The sequence below is a fragment of the Phytophthora cinnamomi genome, assembly GCF_018691715.1.
Source record: "Phytophthora cinnamomi strain GKB4 chromosome Unknown Contig71, whole genome shotgun sequence".
Lineage (NCBI taxonomy): Eukaryota > Oomycota > Peronosporomycetes > Peronosporales > Peronosporaceae > Phytophthora > Phytophthora cinnamomi.
The window spans coordinates 87,930-111,299 of NW_027151004.1; the positions used below are offsets into that span (position 1 = coordinate 87,930).

Consider the following 23,370-nt stretch of genomic DNA (forward strand, 5'->3'; position numbering starts at 1 on the left):
GCAGGGTTGTAGCCTAGGGGAAGCGGGGCCACACCGGGGATCTTCTGGAAGTAGTCGATCAAGTTGCAGCAATTTTCACCCAAATCACCGTAGAACACCGTCTCGCCGCCACGCTTCAGGAGCAGCAAGCTGTCGAACAAGTAGAACACCTCCGCGGACGGCTGGTGGATGGTGCAAATGATGGTTCGGCCCGAGTCAGCAACCTTGCGAACGCCGTCCATGATCAGCTTCGCCGAACGCGCATCGAGTCCACTCGTGGGCTCGTCCAGGAAAATTACACTTGGCTGCGCTGCAAGTTCGACACCAATTGTCAGTCGCTTCATCTGCTCGACGGAGCTGCCGCGGATGATCTGGTCCGCGATGTCTTCGAGTCCCAGCAGCTGAATGCACTCGTCCACTGAGTAAAACTTCTTCGTGTCCGGAATCGAGGCGTCTTGACGGAGGAATGAGCTGAAAGTCAGCGCCTCGCGGATTGTGGCAGCCTCCGAGTGCACGTCCATCTGCTCGCAGTATCCCGTGCAGCGGCGAATGGCGAGGTCGTTCGCTTCGTAGCCGTTCAGCAGAATCTTGCCTGTGATCTTACCTCCAGTCTTGCGTCCGGCGATCACATCCATAAGCGTGGTTTTACCAGCTCCCGAAGAACCCATTAACGCAGTGATTGATCCAGGAACCGCAAAGCCGTTGATGCCCTTGAGCAACTCGAGAGACTCCTTCGGGTTTTTGGGATCGGGCACGAAGTAGTGCAAGTCTTGGAACGCCATAGTGACCGGGACAAAGTTCTTCTCTTGTGGCTCTACCTCCATGGCATAGTCATCGGCTACAGTTCCTGATTTCGTGTTCTTCGGTGTGTTCGTCAAGGCGTACGATTCATCCTCGATGGGTTTTTCCGACACGTCCACGTTTTCCGGGGTCTCGTAACGAAGATATTCAAGTCCCAGACACGATAGGAGCATGAAAACCACGTAGATTGCGGCCGAGTAGATGATCCCGTACGTGACCCAATATTTCTCCGTGTCGAGGCCGAACAAGTCCAAGTAGTACTTGCCCATTGTCATCCCGTCGTAATTTGCGCAGTAGTCGATGCCGTCGTATACGCAGACGTCCATGCTTCCCGAGCGGTATTGGTTGATCGACAATGCCTTGACACTCCAACTCATCGGACTGATCCAGTGAGCCCAGATCACGTAGTCCGGGATTTGGTCGGTGGTCACGATGAAGCCCGCGAAAATGACGAACACGAGAATGCTGCACATGCCCAGCGGCGTCACGATGTTGGCGTTAGGGCCGACTGAACACAGGAAGAAGAACCACATCCCCATGGCGAGGTTCGTGAAGAAGAGCACGAGCTCGAAGATGAGGTACAGCTTGATCTCAGATTCAAAGCCGCACAACCAGTAGACGAGAGATCCGAAGATAATCGTCTCTGCGAGCGCCAGCGGGAGTTGGCTGGCCGAGGTGGCCAGCACGTACGAACCCGTTCGGAAGAAATTGGCTCCGCGGTGCTTGTAGAAAACCTCGCGTTCGGCCATATACGTTGCGATCTGGGACGACTGCCCCATGGACACGAACATGACCGAGGAAAACACGACGCCCAACACCACCGAGACCTGCGTCGGATCGAAGCTGTAGAAGATGGTGCAGTAGAGCAGCCCCATGACAGTGATCATGAGAAGTCTCCCGAAGATGAAGGGCTTGTTCCGGTACGTGACCATGAGTTGGCGCTTGAGCAGCGTCAAGGTGCTCTCAATGAAGGACTGGTTGAAGGTGGGCATCGGGTCCATGGTTTCCGCCACACAACGCAGCAGTTCGGAGCTGTGGGGGGTCTCCAAGGCGAGAAGCATTTCCCGGTGAATCGATGACGCGCGGAATGCTTCCGCAAACTCGCTTGCGCTGCGGGGCTGCTTCGTCGGGTACTCAACCTGGTAGCGATACTGCTCAGAAGTGCCCAAATCCAGCAGGTAATCGGCGATGTCGCGTCCAGGTGGGCACGCGAAGCCCAAACCTGCAAAGTATTCCTCCACATCGCTGCACGGTCCATGGTACATGAGCTGTCCTTCGTTCAGGATCATCACGTCGTCGAAGAGAGAGAAAACCTCAGGCGAGGGCTGGAGCAGAGCGATCACGACGTTCTTGTGCAGCGTGTGCGCGATGCTGCGCTGCGTGTTGATGATGTCGTAAGTCGCCGCGCTATCCAAGCCCGTGCTGATCTCGTCCATGAGCGACACGTACTTGGTGCCGAACTCCATTTCGCCAGTAGTAACACGCTTGCGTTCGCCACCGGAGATTCCTCGCGTCATTGCGTCGCCCACGATGGTGTCCTGGCAGTTCTTCAGACCGAGTTGCTGCAGCACAACATCCGGGTAGTGGGCGAAGACGGCTTTGACAGCTTCCAGTGCGTCTGCGTTTTCCTGGGCTGTGCCCTTGGAGAGCTGCTCGTTGTGCTTCGACACCGAACTTCCGCAGAACTTGTGGGCGAACTCGAACGTCTCCTTCACCGTCAGCATGGGGTAGTGTTTATCACGTTGATTCACGTACGACACGAACTGAGGCAGACGTTGAAGGATCTGCTCTCGCTTGACGTTGTTGAAAGTGACGTCGCCATCCACTGTGATGTTCTTCTCGACGGGGAATCGGCCGCTCAGCATCTTCAAAAGAGAAGACTTGCCCGATCCCGGTTGGCCCAGCAGCAACGTGATCTTGCTCGGTGTGAAGGCTCCGCTGATGTTCTTGAGAATTTCTTTGCGTACAACGCGCTTTTTGGGTCCGACAAAGGCTTTTTTCAACGTGTTGGGGATGGTCGGCAGCTCGTGCTTGGACCCGGAGTCGTCGACCACGACGATATCAGCGGTGACCGACAAGTTGCTGAACCGCACGTCCATCTGCGGCATCGTGCAGCCCAAAGCTGCCTCGACCTTGGTTGCGAGGTGTTGGTGCAAAACTTCGGGGCCTTCGGCCATCAAGGCTTCGCCGGAGTCGTATCCGAGTTTCTTACGCATGGTTGGCAGCTCCGACCGAGCGGTCTCCATCTTGATCGTCGAGGCTTGACCGGTTGCGAGGAAAATCGAGAATGAGTCTGCAGGTTCGCCTTGTCCGGTCCGTTTAGGATGTTAATTAAGTTGAAGAATTGAAGACTCGATTGTGGCAGGGCTGAGAGGGGGGCACAGGACACAGAGCAATCGAAATCCCGGAGTGTTGAGCGACGGAACACCATTACTACGACGTATATCACGTGTATCACTGACAATACTTACAAATTCGGCGAGTACACTGTAGATTGGCTGAGCTGGCGGTGATTACCTTTTGGGCGATCCGAACAGGTGGTAGCCCGGCATCAACATCGGCCTGATAATGCCAGGCGTAACGTTTTGCGTGCTTGAGAGTACGTGTAGACGTCGAGAAGGGCATGCTTTGGCTGGTTGCTGAGCGAGGAAGGCTTCGTTGAACGCAGCGTTGTAAGTGAATTGATTGTGCCATGAAGTTGAAACATTTTCGCGGTTTCCAACCGGACGCTACTACAGATTCACAAAGTGTGCGAGTCTGGAATAAGCTACAGGACGTATCTCTGCGAATCGACAGCTTCTGCAACGCAGTAATCCAACGTGGATGTCTTGCATGCGAGATCCTTGTGCAATCTGCGATTGCAATCTTCGATTGCGGCGCAGATGAGGGGCAGAATCCAGCGTTGAACAACATGCCGAGTACCCCTCAATAATGTGACCGGCATGGACTTCTGCAGAGAATCACAAATTATTTTACCGTCAGGCACGCAGACAAGCAAACACTGTACGTGATTTCTTCCGTCCTACCATAAAGCCACATTTTTTACTAGCAAAGTTCATGCGATCCGGCCCATTTCTTTTGTGCCAGTCCAGCGAGCATGGCCACTTTTGGCAGATAAGAACGTCGATCTCCTACCACCCATTCGTTACTGGTTTGCGCTTGAATGCCAACAGTACCTGCGCGCATCGTCGCCAATTCTGTTTCTGGCGCAACGGCCTTTATTATTTGTACCGTACTTTGAACAATTGCAGACGTGAATTCGGCCACTAAACTGGAAATCTTACCCCACCCAGTGTTCCCACAGGATCTCACAGCTCCTTCACTTCACAATCGATTCGAAGCCTCATCAGTGAACTCAGCATACTCCAGCCTTTATCTGCAAACAAGAAGAAATGATGACCAAGTCTCCGTTAGTGTTTCTCACAAGTGTCTTTTATCTACTATCTTTTCAAAACGTAAGCGCCAACGACGGAAGCATTGACTATCCCCTGGAGACGAGGGCATTTTACGAAGCCGGCGCGTGCGACAAGTTGATATCGGCAGATATGATAAGCCCAAACTACAAGTTGTGCACCACCGAAACAACGTGTGCCTCCATGAGTGCAAACGACACTTCCGATCACATTCGCATCTGCGTGGAAGACCGAGTCAAGTACTTACAGGATCAATTTGGAGCGTCCCCATACTTGCTGGTCGACTATTATGCAGACTCATCCTGTCAGCAGTTCTGGATGTCCAGAGTGTTTCTAGCTGACGGCGAGTGCCATGCTCAAGGTGGAGTGAGTGGATCTACAGGACCGTACCTGGCCGTCGTGAATGACACACAAGCGATGTCAATTGGAGTGTACATGTCCTACGACGGCTGCGACAACTTGCGCTTTTACTACGGGATTTTCCCGCTACCAAGCACAAGCTTGAACTCAGGCGGCTGCATCAACGACAAGAATGGCTACGTAAAATATTATCTGGTGGATTCGTCAGCTCCGCTTCCTACGACGGAGAAAGTAGCCACTTTGACGGTTGAGACGGCTTCCTCACTAGGAGCTTCGCTGGCTCGGTTGAAGGCTTCAACGCAGTATCTGTACGCAGGATTCGTAGTACTATTTAGCATGCTAGCCTTCTAACAGCTTTGTATTCGACTGGGCACCAGAGCGACACCAAGAATGGCTTTTAATACTAGTAACCTAGTGGTTTTTCTTGACGACACTTGCCAAGACCAACTTACATGGATACTCAATTTTTTGTGGCAGTGTTTTGCTGCTGTAATGTTTTGACGATGGGTCAGCGTGTTACTGGGCTGAGGCGTGCTTGTTTTTCGTGGTCAGTTCCATTTTCCGAGAACTACTCAAGTGAGGAACTAGGGAACTAGGCATGGGTGCGGATTTCGATGGAGGAGGCGCATCACCGAGACTGACGTCAACAGAGTTGCTAAATAGGTGGGCTCATTCTACACCGATAAAGCTAACCGCGATTGCATGGAGGTGGTCTTACATGCAATCATAGCTATCAATAAAATTTACCATACAGATCAAATGCAGATCCGCGCTCGTGACAGTAGAGACGGCGTGTCCGCCAGGCTCCATTATGTGCTTTTCTTCCTCAGTCCCAATATCTGGTGGACAGCCAGTGTAAGCGGTTTTGCTTTACGTATTTCTACTGCCTTATGCTACCAGTGCTGCTGACGTTGATGTCCTATGGTCGTACGCGGGCTCTTGTGTACTTATAGTACGTATGAATAATTGAATAGGGCGATGTAGCATGGAGCCTCCGGCTGCAGTTTTATTAATAAAGGGTTTTTTGTTGGTCAAGAGAATAATCGGTGGGGCGGCAAGAAGAACAACGCTCGTGACATCAAGGCCAGCCACCTCGCAGTGATAAGAGAAGAGTGCATTCAGGCAAACCTTACTTCCTTGGTTAATCATTGCAATTTTTTTACTCGTAAAGCACCCGTTTCCAGCGTTTATTTGCAAGTGAGCTAGCTTTTTCTCGGAAGTAAACTTCCCCCTCGACAAAAAAAGTCTTAGAACATCGGTCGCGGTAGGATCAACACTTGATAATTGTAATTGCATACCCATAGTTGAATAACTCATCAAATACACATATGCCACCTCGAGAGCCGAGCGAGGCATGTTTAGAAGAATAAGAGTTCTTGTACCAAGGTGAGAATTGCTCAGCAGGGAGCAGCGGGGGCTGACCCGACACCAGACCGGGGCCACTTCTCGTTCTTCGAAGGGATATCTGAAAACTTAGGCTACGAAGACCACGACAGACTGGGTGAAGCAGAAAGATTTTGTTGCAATAGAGTTGCGTACATCGCAACGCGTAAGTACAGAGCTTCAGCACGAACGAGGGGCGTTGTTGTGTGAGCTCTGGTCTCGATATTAGGACTGAAAAGGCTCGTTTACCTAGCTGCACTCTACGCGTGGTGAACCCCCACGCACCGTGCCTGGTAAGCATCATTTGCAAACTGTTCCGAGCCTGCGAATTGTGGTCGTGGGGCTCGAGAACACTAGGAACCCGTGACGTCAACAGGCTATACAAGATAGCCTGTAGCTCTGGTGATCACGAACGAGATCCTTGTAATATATACCCCTCCGTTTGACGCAATGACGTGTCCAGCCGGTGTATCGCCAGAATACGCCATCTACCCGTGAACGACAGGATAGAGAGCATAGCGATCGCACGAGCCGGGATATGTCTTCTTTGGCAACACATGAAGGATGCTGCACTGCAAATATCGCTTGCTTACGATCGGCTGAATGCCGACTCCACGATCCCTATCGCCAAGCTACTGGTAACACATCCAGTGGATCCCAGACACCTTCAACCGTCTTGCAGAAGAAAACCCGAGCTTCACCACGCATCGACCGGGTGATCGGAGCCCCGGCCATCTCGTTCTTGGAATTTGTTCTTATCTTCTTGCAGCAAACCAGAGCCTCAAATTTAGAGGTCTGAATGAACACGCCCGTTATGGAGTCAACACATTTTGTTTGCAAAACATTTTGCAGACTGGCCATCACTAATGCATGCGCTTCCTGCTTCTGAGTGTCCCGTCAACGGTAAGAAAGCTCCATAGATACAATACCGCAAGTCTTATTCACTGATCCTGTCCCGCTTCTTCCTGACACCGAAACCTTTGCTGCCGATCCCTATCCGTAGCAAGTCTCGATCACTTCCTGGGGCGTGGATGCTGTAGTAAAAATGAAGCAAGCAGCACCAAGGTCTTTTGGAGCCTCCAACTTGGAGTCCAAGGGTGTCCTCCAAGTTGGAGGCAACCAAATTGGTGAGTCAGGGCATCGATCAACATCAGCATAGATGCGGTGATAATGTATCATGGTAGCCGGTCCGCAATTCACCAACTGGTATGCCGTTCCAAGCCGGATGTCCAGATGCATTCTGTATCATTGAACTCCTTCGTAAGCTTACACCATGGTATTTAGGCGTCGGTCGCTTTCAACAGCTACGGCTTTCATCTTTTCTAGCAGAAAGTGCGAGCTCGACACGCTCTTGACGTTGGTGGTTCACGGCCAACACGAGAAGCTTGGCCATCACTTTGTCCCGAGGCTCCGAAGCCAGCGAGCTCTTCTCTACGCGGCCACATCTCCTGGACGCTATCCAGCTGAATCGGCAATGTTCACTGCACAGCCCTGGAAAGGGCTGCGGGGCCACTTCGCCTTCTGCTGGCCCGCAGTATCATGCTCATGGAGTTATCGCTTCCAGATCAGGAGCTCTGCCGCGACCTCACCACGCAACTTCTTGACCGAACGCTGTACGACTGCGAGGAACTCGGTTTGGGCACTACACACTCCGGCACCCACGCCGAGCTAAACTGTCGGCGATGGAAGAAGCTCCAGTCACACCCGGGCGTGGCGCTGTACGCTGATCGGAGCCCAGACTCCGCTTGGTTGCCGGTGATGAACCGCGGCGACTGGGAGCAACCCGTTGCGGTGACTACTGTCGGCGAGATCAAGTGTTCGCTCGACGACATGCTGCTCGCATTGGTGTCGCCCAATCTCGCAACCATTAAACTGCGCGGCGTGCTAATGGGTCGACGGCCGGATACGAACCTCCAGTTTGCATCGATCGTGACCCCCACCCGGGCGTCACCCTTTGAGTTCCTCGGGGTGGCGCAGTTCGTGAACACGCAGCATTGGCCGTTGACCATGTTCGTGGAGCCTCGAGAGATGGTTCTGGCGCTCGCCACGGGGGAAGTGGTGACCGCGAACGGAAGGCGCTTCGGCTACGAGATCGTTCTGTCTGTCCCGCTGATGAAGAACTCGACCATGGCACGTACTCAAGTGGCCGAGACGCGCGTGTTCTGGGAGCAGCCTGATGGGTCCGTGGGGATCTACGGCAAGCTCATCGTGGACATCAGGAGTCGGTTGCCAGAAGCGGTGAAGCAGGCGATGCTGTGCCGCGGAGTGATGCGCTTCTGGAAGTTCATCCCGCGCTCAGTGGAGACCAAGAAGCTGCGCTGGTGCTTGAAGCACAGGAAAGCGCTGGTCCGCGACATCCGGCCGCAGTCACTGGTTGTTGGTCCAGTCAAGTGCGGCGGGTGCAGCATCAGAACATTGAAGCCACAGGATGCGAAATCCGGGAGGCGCAACGAGAACCGGTGCGAGCTGTGCGACGCGTGGCTGTGCTCAAAGTCTCCGTGTCGATCGTCTTGTCAGGTCGCAGCGGTGGTTCGAAACGAGTCGAGCATTTGTCAACAGGACATCACGGTTTGTCCGCGGTGCATGGCCTTCGTACGAAACCAAAGCGCAGCGAACGTAGCGCGATCTGACTTGCTGAGATAGGCAGTAGTAACTAATGTAATGGAAGGATTTGTTTTAGCTGGCATCTCCCGGTCTCATCGTTCTCCTGAATCCGACGACACCGCATGTACAGTATTGGTACATGTACATTTCGTAGCCGTACTGTACTCGGTTGTTGTCGTCTCTCAACTCTTTTCGTGCGAGACAGCTAGAAACTATATTAATGTGCTGTTTTCTGCTAGGATTCAGCAACACTTACAGTACAGTAACACCAGACGCCATTGACGCAACCACGCCGCCCTAATGTGCAATTTCCCGTCGGGTGTTGAAGTTGAATTGCTTGCTTCGACAAGATTACCGCATTCCTGCCACGATCGGCTCATCAACACAGCAACTTCGACACCACCACTTCGCTTTAGCGTGGCAAACAACACGGCAACTTGCCGATCGCATCGGTACACGCCGAGCATCGAAGTGAAACGAATCGTAGGAAACTACCGAGTAGAGGACTCATCGAGGCGATGCGGTGCGGTGCTGGTACACATGTACCGGCAAACCCGCCGCTGAGCTAAAATCTACCTTACCACAACAATTGTGACTCAAAATCTCCGGATTTGTTGACAACACGCACAGTGCAAACGAAGCGGGACAGCATGGGTGGATAGAGTTGTTCATGTCGAGCGCCTTTCATCCTCAAGCAGAAAGTGCGCGATAAGTTCGTGGACGCCTGCTGCGGCTCAAATTTACTGACTGGCGCCGAGTTCACGACCAAGCGATCCCGAAAAGCTCAAATCTCGCCGACATATCCCCCGGCTCGGACACTTCACGTTTTCCAGCGTACACCCCACAACGAAGTAGCCGCGGCCAACCAAAAGCGATGGAGCTGTCCGAAGGAGACCGACAGCGCTGCCAAGACCTCACCTCGAAACTTCTGCAGAAGACTTTGTCCGACTGCGAAGAACTGGGGTTGGCTCACGGCAGCGACCATGCCAGACTGGATCGCAAGCGATGGAAAAAGCTCCAGTCGCACCCGGACGTCACGATGTACGCTGATCGCAATGCAAACTCGGCGTGGCTCCCGATGATGCGGCGCGCGGACTGGGAACATCCTATTGCAGTGACTGCCGTGGGTCAGATGAAGTATTCACTCGATGATGTGTTGCTGGCCTTGGTGACTCCGAATGCCGCTACTCAACGGCTTCGCAGCTTCATGATGGACCGGCGACCGGAGAGGAATTGCCAGTTCATCGCGATCGAGAAACCTTCCAAGGATGACCCGTTCCACTACGTCGCAGTGTCGCGGTTCGTGAATACACACAACTGGCCGTTCACGATGTTTGTCGGGCCGCAGGAGATGGTGCTCGCAGTCGCCACGGGCAAAGTGGTCTCGGAATCGGGGCGATGTTACGGCTACGAAATGGTTCAGTCGGTCTCTCTCCGTTCCAAGGACCCTCAGCGCGCCTCGATGCTGAGAGCGCAGATTCTCCAGGCTCGACTCTTCTGGGAGCAGCCTGACGGATCTGTCGGCGTCTACAACAAACTCATCCTGGACTCCAAGAACCGTTTGGCCGACTCCGTGAAGCAGGGGACGCTGTGTCGGGCTGTCGTGGCGTTCTGGAAGTTTGTCCCGCGCTGCGTGGAGATGAAGAAGCTGCGCTGGTGTGTGAGGAACAAGAAAACTCTGATCCGCGAGCTGCAGCCGCAGCCTCAAGACGCAGATGAATCGTCCAATTGTGTTGGTTGTGCTGTGATGCCGATTAAGTGCCGAAGCAAACAAACTGCGGAGAACCAGTGTGAGTTCTGCGAGAGGTGGCTGTGTGGCAGCTCTAGCTGTCGCTCGAGTTGCCAGCTCAAGCTGATCATTCGCAGCGAGTCGGGCATGTACGAGCAGACGCTGATGCTTTGCCCTCGCTGCATCGCATTTGTGGGGAACCGGAATGCTGCAGACATCGCGTTCGGGGATCTACTGGAAGCACAGCAGCCCCCTTATGGCAGTGCTGCGTCCTTTACAAAGACGTCGGCAGACTGGGATGCCGACTCCTTCTCTTCAACTTCAACGTCCTATTCACCAACTACTAAAGCATCTTAAATAAAATGAAATGAAATGAAATGTTGCATACGCACATGTGCCGATTCTTCCTTGTGTTCGCGTCTCCACATTGAACTTCGGGCTGTAGGGAGGTTCTGTGATCGCCACGACGTGCGCCACGTGCACTGTGCTCTCTTGACATAAATTTTGTCTTGCGTTTTGAAAAGGTTATCGCTTAGTGTGAGCACAGCCATTCCACCCCGCGACGTGCAACGCAAACGCCGCAAAGGGCTTCCTGCCAGCAGCGAGTTTCAAATGCTCGCTCCGACCCGAACATTATTCTGTTCGTTCAGCTGTTGAAATTGCCCGTGAATGCTACAGCAGTACGAGTTTACAAAAATCGCATTCAGTCTCGACGATCCAATCGAAAACTGGTGCTAATCTGAGTAAGTCGGCTTAAATAGGAGTTGGGAACTGGGCTTAAAGCATCTTGTCGTGAGGGAGGGACAGCGGAGACAGGATGCAAGCCGTAGAGATTAGTATCAGGGCGCAACGTTCTAATATCGAAAGCAGAGGCTACAGCGGTCATCAAAGCTGCCCTCTGGATCGAAGCTGATATCTTGGCTAGTGTTTGCTCGGTGGATTTATTTGTGCGGACTTCCTCGGAATGCTGAGGTTGGAGCTGACATTTCAGCCTATTTAGAGACCAAATCGATTCCGACTCTAAAATAGCTTTGACGTGATGCTGCATAAGACGATTATAATTGTGGGAGAAATAAATACTAAATCTAAAATACAATCTACCGGTACTGCAATTACTTCGCCGAAAATGGTCTACGGTGTAACGTTCAATTGTCCACCTGCAGCATGTGAACTGGGGCACTCAAGGGTAAGGGGCGAGAGCATTCTCCAGCTGTACGTGTGCGTGCGGAGGATGAGATGTTGCAGACCTGTTTCTGGACTAATAAGCGTTCTTGGACCCGTGAGTCAAGTACAATAAGCAAGCTACTGTACATGTCCCCTTGCATCCCCAGTTGGAAGTCTGAAGCTTGTTGTGGATCTAAACACAAGTGGATGGTAAGCTAGAGGACTAAAATACCCTTGTCCACACCCATAATCCAGCCTGCTCTTTCACGCCGTCGTTCCACTTCGTGATGTCGATTCACTTCTCAAACGAAGACACTTGTCACAAACTCGTAGTGGTGACTGGTTTCTTAGCCTACAGTAAACTCATGTGGACGCTGCCTACCGCTTGATCAGGAAGGCTCCATGGAACCATCGACACGTGAGCCAGCACAAGTGGACTGGAATGTCGCTGCTGCCGTTTGCCCTGCGAAATAAAAGCTGATCGTCTCGGAGAGATGAAAGTACCTAGCCATGCACTCGAGTTCATAATGTACAGGTCATCGACCTCGCTGTTGAAAATGAAGCCTCCTGTTCTCGAGCGGCTCGATCTCGATAGCGCCGTCGCTTCTGCAGTCTGAACACTTCTGACGCCCGCACCAGAAATGCTCGCGTACATGTATGGCAGGGAAGAATGACGTTTAACGGAGGAGCTCTTCTCTACTCAGCGGCAAATCTCGGTGATTTGAGACCGTCGCGTCGAGCAAGAGCTGCTGCGTTTTGGACCTTTGACCAGTTCTTCTTTCCCGACGTGCAGCACAAGAAGGAGGGAGCGCGACTTGGACCATCGAGTGGACCTCGTGACGAGCGCACTGGACCTCGTAAACGATGCTGGAGTTAACACCGGCAGAGCAGGAGTACTGTCAGGACATTACCACGCAGCTGCTGGACAGAACCCTGTACGAGTGCGAGGAGCTGGGCCTGGACACGGCCCCACATGCAAATCTCGCCCCCTTGGACAGCAGACGCTGGAAGAAGCTCCAGTCCCATCCGGACGTGACGTTGTACGCCGACCGCAGCTCCAATGGTGCATGGTCTCCGGTAATGCATCGGGAGGACTGGGCTCACCCGGTCGCGCTCGTCGCTATTGGAGAGTTCAAGCACTCGCTGAATGACGTGCTTCTCTCTTTGGTGACCCCGGACATCGCCACTCAAAGGCTGAGGAGTGTGTTGTTGGGTCGACGGCCTGAAAACAATTGCAAGCATCAGACCATCGTGACGCCCAGTCAAGAAGCCCCCTTCCAGGTCCTGGCCGTGAGTCGATACGTGAACACGCAGCATTGGCCGCACACGCTGCTCGCGGGCCCTCGCGAAATGGTGGTGACGTTCGGCACGGGTGAAGTCGTGTCCTCGAACGGGAAGCGTATCGGCTACGAAGTCATGCAGACGGTGTCGCTGGATCAAACGTTCCCTCGATCCCCTGCACTGCCGCGGACTCAAATGATCAGGGCTCGAGTCTTCTGGGAACAGCCCGACGGAACCGTGGGCATGTACGGCAAGACCTTCGCGGACGGGATATCGCCCATCCCGGACTCCGTGACGCAAGGAATGTACTGCCGGGCTGCGATGTGCATCTGGAAATTTGTTCCGCGCACGCTGGAGGTCAAGAAGCTACGGTGGTGTCTGAAGAACAGGAAGGTGATCACCCCCATGCTCCAGCGTGCGACCCCCATGGCTGGCTGCGCTGCGTGTGGAATCGTCAAGCAAAAGCCTCAAGCAGTAAAGACCGCAGACACTAAGACCAAGGCGAAGAACCAGTGCGAGTTCTGCGAGACGTGGCTGTGCGGGACGTCATATTGCAAGACCAACTGCCAGCTGAAGATGGTCAGCTGCAGCGAAACGAAAGTGTACGAACAGACACTGCTAGTCTGTCCGCGGTGCAGCACCTTCGTGCGAAGCGTACCAGCCATTGATATTGCTCGGTTCGAGTTGGCGGAGAGGAAATCTCGCGGGGGACTACCGAGTTGGGAGCGAGACGTGTATTCTCCGTCGCCGACCACGTGCTCGTCAACGGACTTTGAGCAGTAGCCCCACCAGCCCCAACGCTACGAGAGTGTTGTATAATTCTCTACAAAATGGGAAGTCCACGTAAATGATGAAGTCGAATTTAGTTTTTTTACGCCACATTACCTTCAGTGTTTGGAGCAACCTAATTGATTTCGTATCAGTCTTCCTCTACGGAGCTCGACATTTTCCGCACGACCCAGCGTATGGCGCTGGACTCTCGTTGAACGTAGCGTGGATTTCTCGTAACCCTCGCCGCGCGATCTCGGTGGCATTTGTACTCCTCACAATATCGGCACAAGTGATGCAAAGCACGAGACTTTGTCGATTGACATCTAAAGCCCCCCGTTCGATTCGGACTAATTGGCGCACCACACGACAACGCGCTTTTGAGCACAACCACGACGAGCACAGTGCGCAGCGATAAGCCTGTGTTGAAGACGATCCTGACATGCGACGCACAACCGCACTCGCAATATCCCCCAAGCTTCTTCTTCGAGAATTCAACAGCGGTGAGTTGCAGGCACCACACGCAAACGGGTCTGCAGACCCACACGGCGAATGCTGAGCTGAAAAATTGAAATCACGCGAGTGTTCCACGCAATAGCAAAGTTTCTTGGCTTCAGCACAACGAGGTGCCATTCCCCAGAAGTCCAAGATAGTACGCCACAGCGAAGCTTGAACAACGGCGTCAGGCATGAAGTTCCTGGAATCCACGACAATTTTCTGGTAGACACCAACGGAGCCGTCCGGGAGTTCTCTCAGCACGCGAGCTTGAAGTATCTGTTTCCTGACGACGGAGTTTTTCTCTGGCCATCGAGACATGGCCACGGATTGAGTGATCTCGTATCCGAGATGTTCCCCGCACGACGTGAAGACCTCTCCTGTCGCGGTCACGAGCACGTACTCCTGAGGTCGCTGCAAGCAGCCATGGTGGACGATAGAGCGGGTCACGCCCATAAACTGGAACGGTTCCCCTTCGGAAGGGACAGTGATCGCTGCGACTTGGACATCGTCCTCCACTTTCTGGCCCATCAGCACAGCGCGCAGCTTGAACTCGGCAGGATCCGACACCACCAAGCCGTACAGCACGTCTTGCAGCGAGCAGCACATTCGTCCGATCGCCACCACCGCAACAGGGCGATGCCACTCACCTCCCCTGATTGAGGGCACCCATGACAAGTCAGCAGCGCTCTCTGCGTACATCGACACGTTGTCCTGCGACCGGAGCTGCTTCCACCCGTCGTGCTCCACGTCGGAACGACTGCTGCTGCTGCTGCCAGAGGCCCAGGACGCTGTGTCCGCGTAGTCGTGCAGTGTGCGGTCGAGCACTTTGAGCGTGATATCCCGACAGTACTCTCTATCGGCCGGTGTGAGCTCCATCATTTATTTACATGCCCCCGTGCGTTCTTGGCCCCACGAATCCAGGTCTGAATGGCGATGGATGACGGGTGCAGGACCGCATACGACAGCGGCAGCGACATAATCACGCTGAGGGGTAAACTTCAACGCTGTTCACGTTCGTGTTCCTCCGCCATCCCTCTCAATTCGATTGCAAATTTGTCAACATACTTGTTAGTTATCATAGTGCAAGTCCAAGCTTTCATACAGTTGTGTGCTGTGGTGGTCTGTTCGAAGGCCAAGTCAAACGTGTCAAGCTGAAGTTGTTAAGTTGCTGCAAAGTTGCACCTCGCGTAATGTGCACTTCAACTTGGTCAGTTATTTTAGTTCAAAAGGTCATATTACCGAAGAAGATGGCGAAGATCACGAATTTTATGCGCGTCACCAAGCAGCCCAAGGCGCACGGGAAGAAGGTGGACGTGTCGCCTGTGGTCAAGAAGGAGCACGCTGCGAAGGACGTATTGGTGGCCAAGAAGGAGGAGGTGACGGAGCTGAGCGAGGACGAGACGGGGGCGCACATCCCCACCTTCATCTACCAGGTGGCCATAAAAGCTAGAAAATAGCTGGTTGGAACCTCAGTTTTAGGCTAAAATCTATTATATCTGTAGACGGTCAAGTACAGGCACAAGCTCGAGAAGCACGACGTGTCCAAGGAGCTCCAGGACGTCATCAAGTACATCAAGGTACGAGAAATAGACTTCAGAATTTTATTCAGCTTTTTAACGTTCGTTGTGTTGATTAATTTCGCAGATTTACTACGATGTGCCGAAGGATTTCGAGCGGAATGCCAAGGTATAGTTAACTTTGACGTCTGAGGGCTCTCATATTATGGGTAAATACTCATCGATGCTGCTTTATGTGGTAGTTTGGAGCGTACAGCGGGCTGACGTACGAAAAGCGTTTGGCGCGCGCGTACTCAATGGGGCAACTGCCGCTCAAGAAGAGGAAGAAGGGTGAAGCAGCACCGAAGCCGATCTGCTTGACGTGTTCGACAGTGGGGCACACCTACAAGAGCTGCCCGAATGGGTTTTGAGGGTGAGGAGCTACTTGGCCAGCTGGTATTGGCCTCCGACCAGCTCCAGTTTGCCTTTGTCGACCAGTTTACCAAGCACCACCGAAAGCCCCGAGATCGTTTTCGTATCTGCATAATGCGAAGGAAAATATAACGAAACAGTTAGCTCGGAAATCTTATAGCAGTGGGTACGTTGATACCAAAACCGTACATGGTTGGGCCCCGCTCCGCGCGAATGTAGAAAGCATATTGTGGATTCGCTGAATTGTAAGCGAACCGAAGTTGGAGAGCATGCCCACAATGTAGTTCTCCAACACCTTGAGATCCTCTTCCGCTTGCGCATCAAACGAAACAGCGGTCTCGAACTCGTTCACCCTTGAATCATCGTTGCACCGCGTATCCTGGAAAGACGAGCTCGCGACCAACTCTTTCCTCCCCGAAGCAAATGTGATCAACCCGTGATTTACCCACAAAGAAACGTGCTTCAGAAGCACCTCGTCGGCAACCTCGAGCTTTGCTGCAAGCTCTTCAACACTCCATCGGTCTGCGCAAGATAAATAGCCCGTAAGAAGCTCATATTCACACGGCTCGCTGTCAACTAACGGCTCGGCGTACCTCTCTCTTCGAAATAGAGTATTATTGTGGCTTGGAATGGTGAGACGTTAAACTCGCGCTCCTCGCCTTCCAGGTCAATTGACAACTGCAACACAACAGTAACAAACTTCACAGTTATTATCCAACAGCAGCCGATATGCCGACCCGTAAGCAAAGTGATCTCGCCTGTACGGAACCTAGAGAAGGATTCCAGTCCAGCGAGCGCGGGTTTCGCAGCACGTGGTATGCGTTCTTGAACGCGTCAATATCCTTCGACACTTTCGGGTGCAACGTGAAATCTTCACCTTGTAATGGCGGCCAGAACTGCTGAGAAACAATCGTGGCATCGACGCGAGAATGCTGAGCTTCACTAAAACCAGGCTGTGTTTCTGCACTAGTCGCACTCCTTGCTTCAGCAGCGATGGCTGCTTTTGCTGCGGGGTTCTCCAGAGTAGAGCGGACATTTAGATTTAGTCGTTTTGAGTCTTCAATGTCGCGCACCATAATCTCGCACTGCTGCAAGCTATCTTCGCCGAAGCGCAGCTTGAGCAGCTCCAGCGTCTGCACGTCGCGGTCCGTGTCAAACTCGAGATTCTGCAGCAGTTTGTCTGCTAGCATCATTCGGTATTCGTTTACGAACAATTCGCGGCTTCCATAGATGTTGACCTACGGAACCAAACACATGTTCATGAGCTATATAGCCAAAAACAGTGTACACACGCTAGATTGGTCGTACGAGAATCCTGAGAATATCGTCACTGCTTCGACTGCGCGAAGTCTTCGTTGGATCGGCTTCAATGGGATCCGGTTCCCATGAATCAGGCGAAATGTCCTGTTGCGAAAGTTGCACATCTGTTAGGCTATCATCCATTCTTCACCTAGTGAAAATGAGAGTAGAGCACCTCATCATCGTCGCTGTCGTCGTCGTGTTGGATAATGCGCATATTGTCGCGGCGAAGCTCTTCGAATAAGTCGCCATTATGCTCGTCAGTGAGACTCTGAACTATACAGCGCACAGTGTCCTTCCGTTTTCTCAAGTACTGTTGAACAAATGACATTACCGCCGGTTAGGATAAAGCTAAAAGCATAACTCATGTTCAGGTACCTCTTTCACTGGGCCACTTAACGCTTCCAGCAAGACACCCTTGGGGTCTAAAAGCCGGAACGCCTACAGTCAAGCCCGACGAATTGATTTAGTTTTGGCTGCACGGTATTCCAACGCAGTTCTCCACCTTACCTTAATCGTCGACACATAAATATCAAGAATGGCAGACGTGTTCGCTCCCGGCTGCAGTAGCCTTGACTGCAATGCTCCTCGGAACTCTTGTATAAGCTCGCCATGCTGCTGTGTGCGTTCAAGACACAGCCTCAAGTCCTCCAGCGCCGGAATGCTGTTCACAACTGAAGTCAATCACTCCACCGGTGAAAGCCACCAACACACTTTCGCACCTGTCTGGGAACTCTTTGATGATCTCGAAGAGCTGCGTGATCCGCAGACTGCCGAACTCGTGCAGTACATGCTGCGCCAAGGTCTGTTTCCACTTGTCCACCAGCTTCTCGTCCTTGGTCTGCATGACCTCCTCCAGCCACGGCAGCAGCTCGGAGCACGCCCACTGCTCCAGCTCCGCCAGGTAGAGCTCGTCATAGACCTCTCCGCACGTGGCCGTCACCACCTTCTTCACCTGCGCGTGCAGCACGCGCAGCAGCGCGGGCTCGGCCACGTGCAGCCACTGCAGCTGCAGCAGCGTCTGGCGGATGGGCCGCGAGTCGAAGGCCTGCGACTTCTCCTGGCCGCGGAACTGGCGGAAGCTCATGGAGAAGAAGACGACCAGCAGCTCCTCGAAGCGCTCGACGGCGCGCGCGTCCTCGAACACGAGGCACCGGAAGCTGCTGCGCAGCTCCTGCAGCATCGAGGGCCTCTGGCGCGGCTGCAGGTCGTCGAAGAGGCTGGCGATCTGCACGCAATGGGCGAACGCGTCCTCCGCGAACTGCAGCGCCAGCGTCAGCTGCTGTGCACACAGCCGAGCGAGTCGCTGGCGGCCGGCGCAGCGCTCCAGCGCGTCGAAGAAGCTCCAGAAGGGCGGCACCACGTCCGAGCGCAGCCAGTAGCCGAGCCGCTGCAGCAGCATCTGGCGCAGCGGCTCCTGGCGGCCACGCGCCACGGCGCGCTGTATCACTTCGCACAGACGTTCGGACGCGTCTTGGGCTCCGCTGGCCTCCAGCAGCGCGTCGCCCGCCGGCTGGTGGTCGAAGGCGAAGAGCTTGCGCCACAGCAGCTCGCGATCCACGCGCAGGCCGGCGCTCATGCTCACTGAGGCGAGGTTCGTACCTGCTATTATAACGGTTGCAGTTCGATTAGTAATCGTCTTTCACGGGGTAGGCGCGGCTATGCGCGGTTGCAACTGATTGGGTTCGTAACGGGGTTGTTAACCGACAGCCACGTGTTCACTCGATCGCTCCAACCGGCCGATCCAACGACGACGGCGTGTGTCGCCCACTTTGCATTCCGCAGACAGAGAGGAGCTCCGCGCAGCGACTACAGAGACGCTAGACAGATAGAACCATGGCCGACTCGATCATGACGCTGCTGGAGCAGAACCCGACCACGGGCATCGCCGTGGGCGGCGCGCTGGTGGCCGCGGCCGTGGGGCTGACGGCGGCCAAGGCGCTGAGCGGCAGCAAGGCCGCGCCCGAGGCGGCGGCCGCCCCCAAGAAGAAGAAGAGCAAGAGCAAGGGCAAGAAGAAGGCGACGCCCAGCGCCGCGCCCGCCGACAAGGAGAACGCGCCCGAGATCAACCTCGAGGAGTTCGTGGACGTACGTTTACGTCATCTCTCCCCACCTCCCCCGCTTTTATTTTGTCCCTGTGAGAGCTTATGCGCTGACGGTTGCTGCGCTTGTATCACGTTGTGCAGGACGGCCCGGACTCGGAGGAGGAGGAGGCCATCCGCTCCGAGAAGCGCAAGCTCAAGCTCAAGCAGAAGAAGAAGAACGCCAAGGCCAAGCAGCGCGCGGCCGCCAGCGCCAGCGCCTCGGGCAAGCCCGCCGTGGACGCGGACAAGGAGAAGGAGAAGAAGAAGGCCGCTGCGGCCGCCGCCAAGAAGGACGCCGAGGACGGCTGGGAGACGGTCGTCAACAAGAAGAAGACGGCCGCCAAGCCCAAGCAGCAGTAGAGCCCTTCGGTGCACGACATGACGACGCGACGCTGTCGGCATACGGATGGATAGGTGACTTTTTCTCTCTCTCTCTCTCGTGTCTCTCCGCCCTCGATGTGCTCGCTGGAGCGAGAAGAGGGGGGAGACGGAGCGCGCCGCTGTGGCGGCTCCTTGTTTCTCGTGCGCTACGAGCGCGTATGGTATAGTAAGAACGAGGCGTGGAGGAAGCGACGGCCGCGATCGCAAGCTGAGCTGAGCTGAGCTGACACTTTTGGTCGCCCTCTCCACGCCTTGACACAAAAAATATACGAGATTACCAAGTAGAGCGCGTGCGGCGTACGACGTACGTGGCTGGGAATGTGAAGTTGCGTGGCATTGAATTTACTTATCAATCGTTGTCAAGAGAGACGAGGTTGGCTGGGGTTGAAGGCGGAGCTGGGCGTGCATTCATCTGCCGCCAGCTTGGTCGCTGAAGCGTGGCGCTTGCAGCCCTACAGCTTGGACTGCGGCTTGAGCGCGTTGAACACGACTGGCAGCTTCATCGCAAGCGTCATGTTGCCCTTGAGCTTGAGCTTGCCCTTCATGAAGGCCTGCATGCAGCACACAACCAGTCAAGTTAGACAACAGTACGCAACCTCAAGAGACAATAGCAGCTTCTGTTCACAACCCCCACCTGCTGTGCGTTGAGCTTGCCCATGGCGATCGCGACGAAGTCGGCGTCCGCGACCGTGATGGTCACGTCGGCCTTCTTGGAGCCCTCCGTGAGCGCGGGGGTGGCGCTCTTGAGGTCCAAGTTCCACTTGCCAGCCCCCGTGACGTCGAACTGGATGATGCCCTTGACCTTCTTGGCCATGGCGGCGCCGTCCTTGGCCACCACCTCTCCGAGCAGGCGGAAGATCTCCTTCGAGCTGAGACCTCCGGCCGCCGGAGCAGCAGCAGAAGCAGCAGCAGGGGCTGCTGCAGCTACAGGCTTGGCTCCCGTGCCCTGCTTTTTCATGTAGTTGCGTGTGGCCGCCAGCACCACGTTGAGCTTCATGGCGAGGCCCATGTTGCCCTTGATCTTGACCAGCCCCTTCATGAACGCCTGCAGGGGAACAGTACCTAAGTGAGCATTCCGCCCTTGGTTCTAGACTAGTTATTAGGCCCCCGCACCTGCTGCGGGTTGAGCTTGTTGTCCATCATCTTGAGGAAGTTGTCCTCCGACAGCGAGATGGTCAGGTCGGCCTTGTCCGCAGCCGCGGCGGGCTTGACGCTGCCCTTGCCGCTCTTGAGGTCCACGAGCCACGCGCCGGCGCCCTCGATGTCGAACTTGATGACGCCCTTCACCTTGCTCACGAGCGACGGACCCACCTCGTCCACGGCTCCGCTCATCATGGAGAACAGCTCGGCGGCGCGCGGGGCCATGGCGGTCGGTGCAGCGAGCGTAGAAAGCGGCGGAGGACGGCGGATGCGCTCCAGGCAGCGAGATGTGAAGTGAAGTTGAGTCCGGCGTGACGGTTGACAACTCCGCAAAACCCAATATTGCGATACCTGCATTTTCTTGAATGTAAGATATTTCAAGTGTTCGAATACATCAACATCCTCTAAACTCACTGACCCTGTTATAATATATTGTTCAAATATCATCATATATGTAACTGAGAGCACCGTCATCAGGATATAGAGGTCCCTGGGATGTTGCTGTTGAACTTGTCCGTGCGGCCACGGCCAGCGCCTCACGCGCGCAACTCGCCGGCGACCAGATCACCCAAGCAACCCACCATCTCCACACACACCCCCGTCGTCCCGGTATCAACACCCTCAACATCCTCATGGCGCTAACAGCGAAAACGAATTCGTATTCGTACTTAGACGGAATCCCGAGCCGTCCGCCCAAATAGCGCACGTCGCCAGTCATGATCGGGCGAGAGGCTCCGCTGGCGGAGCTGGCGCGCGCCGCGGGGCTGCAGGCGGCCGCGTTCGAGTCTCCGGCGCCGCTGGTGATCGTGTACGGTGGTGCATCCACCGGCAAGAGCGTGGGCGTGTCGCAGGCGCTGCGCGAGCACGCGGCGCCGCACGCGCTCGTGGACTGCACGGCGCTGTACTCGGCCAAGGAGTTCTACCGCGAGGCGCTGGCCCAGCTGCGCGACGGGGTCGCCAGCAACGAGGCCGAGGACGCCACCGACAGTGTCACCATCTCCGTTGCAGATGAACGCGGTAAGAAGCGCCGCAGCGAGGCGGAGGACGAGGACAAGTTCAGCTCGCTCAACTTCCTGAGCTTCTTCAAGGCGCTGGACAACTTCATGGTGCACCACGTCGCTCTGGGCGACGACAGGATGCGCCGCGTATTGTACCTGGCGCTGGATCACGTGGACAAGCTGCTGGACCGAGGCCTCGGGGCGCTGCTCACGTGCGTGTGCACTATCAACGACCAGATCGCCTACTTGAATGTAGGTTTTCGGTGGTCGGTCGTGTGGCTGGGGAGGTGCTGAGAGTTCTTGTTGCATTCTGCGTGTAGATGTTCGACGACTCGCCGCCGTGGGAGGCGTGTGTGCTGCTGGTGACGAGAGGCATGTCGCTGGACTTTGATAAGCTCGTGATGCCCTTCTTCCCTGCCTACGTGCACTTCCCGCCGTACAAGCCGGGTGAGCGAGGATTTACTGCTGCGGGTGTTGAGTGTTTAGAGGATGTGAGAATTGCTCATGTGAATTGGGTGTTGGTTGCCTATGCAGGTCAATTGGCGGACATTCTGGTGGAGCAGTTGGGCATGAAGGAGGCGAATGACATGTTCCGCACGTGGCTCATTCACCTGCATGGACTGCTGCCACCTGCGCCGGATGGAGATTGGCTCGAGTTTCGCGCGGCGGTCGTGCACCTGCTGCCCGAGTTCCGGGATATTTTTCTGCAGCCTGTGCAAGATGCACAAGCGTCCAGGATGAAGAGTAAGATCGAGCGTGATACGAAATCGCTCGTCCAGGCGTTCTTACAAACGCGGCGGAGGCACCTGTTCGGCTACCACAAGCTGGGAAGCAGCGTTGGCGATCCGTCGGAGCTGATTTCCTGCTCCAACTTGAGCCGGAACTGCTTGCTGCTCGTGCTGGCGGGTTATTTGGCCTCGTTCAATCCTCAAGAAACAGACGTGCGCTTCCTTTCGTCCTCCGGCGGACAGCGGCGCAAAAAGCGTGTGAAGAAGGACACTGCTAGCGAGTCAAGTGCACCATCGAGCACGACCACAAGCGGCTCTAAGAAACAGCAGATCAGTCAACTGCTCATAGGCCCACGGATATTTACGCTGCAGAGGCTTCTAGCGATCTACCTCAACCTTCGTGTCGAAGCAGAGGCGGACGACGAATCGCGCTCCACCGAAACACGCGAGGAAGTGTTTGCTCATGTAAGTTCACAGTGGTCTACCTCATCCCCCAGTTCAGCTACTAATCGTGTATGATTTATGCTGTCAGCTCGCGACACTAGTGCGAATGCAGCTCTTCCAGCGAACAACACCGCCGCATGTCCTGGACAACATCAAGTTCCGCTGCCTCGCCGATGCGCGCTTCGTCCAGGAAACTGCACGCTACTTGTCGTTCCCTTTAGACGCATACCTCAACAGGGCCACCTAATAGTAATGTTGGTAATTTTCAAAGTATATTATACGTATGCTCTCTCGTCTTCTGTGATGCACAAACGTCGGATGCATGCAGAAAGAAGCCCACAAAAAGACAGAAGACGCCCCAACCTTTCTTTTCTCGTCCGTGCATTAT

General features: G+C 54.6%; 8 protein-coding genes across 8 annotated transcripts; 6 read left to right on the plus strand and 2 right to left on the minus strand.

Moving 5' to 3' along the window:
* Window positions 1-7,475: 7,475 nt before the first annotated feature.
* On the plus strand, window positions 7,476-8,556 carry IUM83_14644 (uncharacterized protein; the record flags this gene model as incomplete). The annotated part of the gene is made up of 2 exons (XM_067939407.1): window positions 7,476-8,395; window positions 8,454-8,556. 2 exons carry the CDS (start codon window positions 7,476-7,478, stop codon window positions 8,554-8,556), a joined length of 1,023 nt encoding a protein of 340 aa, XP_067786016.1.
* Window positions 8,557-9,414: 858 nt separating this feature from the next.
* On the plus strand, window positions 9,415-10,626 carry IUM83_14645 (uncharacterized protein; the record flags this gene model as incomplete). Its single annotated transcript, XM_067939408.1, has 1 exon — window positions 9,415-10,626. The coding sequence occupies one exon, from the start codon at window positions 9,415-9,417 to the stop codon at window positions 10,624-10,626; it is 1,212 nt and encodes a 403-aa protein (XP_067786015.1).
* Window positions 10,627-12,297: 1,671 nt separating this feature from the next.
* IUM83_14646 (uncharacterized protein) lies at window positions 12,298-13,497 on the plus strand (the record flags this gene model as incomplete). The annotated part of the gene is made up of 1 exon (XM_067939409.1): window positions 12,298-13,497. The coding sequence occupies one exon, from the start codon at window positions 12,298-12,300 to the stop codon at window positions 13,495-13,497; it is 1,200 nt and encodes a 399-aa protein (XP_067786018.1).
* Window positions 13,498-15,227: 1,730 nt separating this feature from the next.
* IUM83_14647 (uncharacterized protein) lies at window positions 15,228-15,907 on the plus strand (the record flags this gene model as incomplete). Its single annotated transcript, XM_067939410.1, has 4 exons — window positions 15,228-15,413; window positions 15,483-15,557; window positions 15,625-15,666; window positions 15,740-15,907. 4 exons carry the CDS (start codon window positions 15,228-15,230, stop codon window positions 15,905-15,907), a joined length of 471 nt encoding a protein of 156 aa, XP_067786017.1.
* A 10-nt stretch (window positions 15,908-15,917) lies between these two features.
* On the minus strand, window positions 15,918-18,786 carry IUM83_14648 (Anaphase-promoting complex subunit 2; the record flags this gene model as incomplete). Its single annotated transcript, XM_067939411.1, has 9 exons — window positions 15,918-16,015; window positions 16,098-16,430; window positions 16,502-16,586; window positions 16,667-17,146; window positions 17,217-17,312; window positions 17,383-17,520; window positions 17,586-17,648; window positions 17,718-17,871; window positions 17,930-18,786. The coding sequence occupies 9 exons, from the start codon at window positions 18,784-18,786 to the stop codon at window positions 15,918-15,920; spliced, it is 2,304 nt and encodes a 767-aa protein (XP_067786014.1).
* A 257-nt stretch (window positions 18,787-19,043) lies between these two features.
* On the plus strand, window positions 19,044-19,651 carry IUM83_14649 (Solute carrier family 22 member 7; the record flags this gene model as incomplete). Its single annotated transcript, XM_067939412.1, has 2 exons — window positions 19,044-19,295; window positions 19,394-19,651. 2 exons carry the CDS (start codon window positions 19,044-19,046, stop codon window positions 19,649-19,651), a joined length of 510 nt encoding a protein of 169 aa, XP_067786013.1.
* A 473-nt stretch (window positions 19,652-20,124) lies between these two features.
* IUM83_14650 (Peroxisomal multifunctional enzyme type 2) lies at window positions 20,125-21,037 on the minus strand (the record flags this gene model as incomplete). Its single annotated transcript, XM_067939413.1, has 3 exons — window positions 20,125-20,223; window positions 20,307-20,717; window positions 20,786-21,037. The coding sequence occupies 3 exons, from the start codon at window positions 21,035-21,037 to the stop codon at window positions 20,125-20,127; spliced, it is 762 nt and encodes a 253-aa protein (XP_067786094.1).
* Window positions 21,038-21,528: 491 nt separating this feature from the next.
* On the plus strand, window positions 21,529-23,229 carry IUM83_14651 (Origin recognition complex subunit 5; the record flags this gene model as incomplete). Its single annotated transcript, XM_067939414.1, has 4 exons — window positions 21,529-22,062; window positions 22,131-22,257; window positions 22,345-23,003; window positions 23,071-23,229. 4 exons carry the CDS (start codon window positions 21,529-21,531, stop codon window positions 23,227-23,229), a joined length of 1,479 nt encoding a protein of 492 aa, XP_067786095.1.
* Window positions 23,230-23,370: the final 141 nt, after the last annotated feature.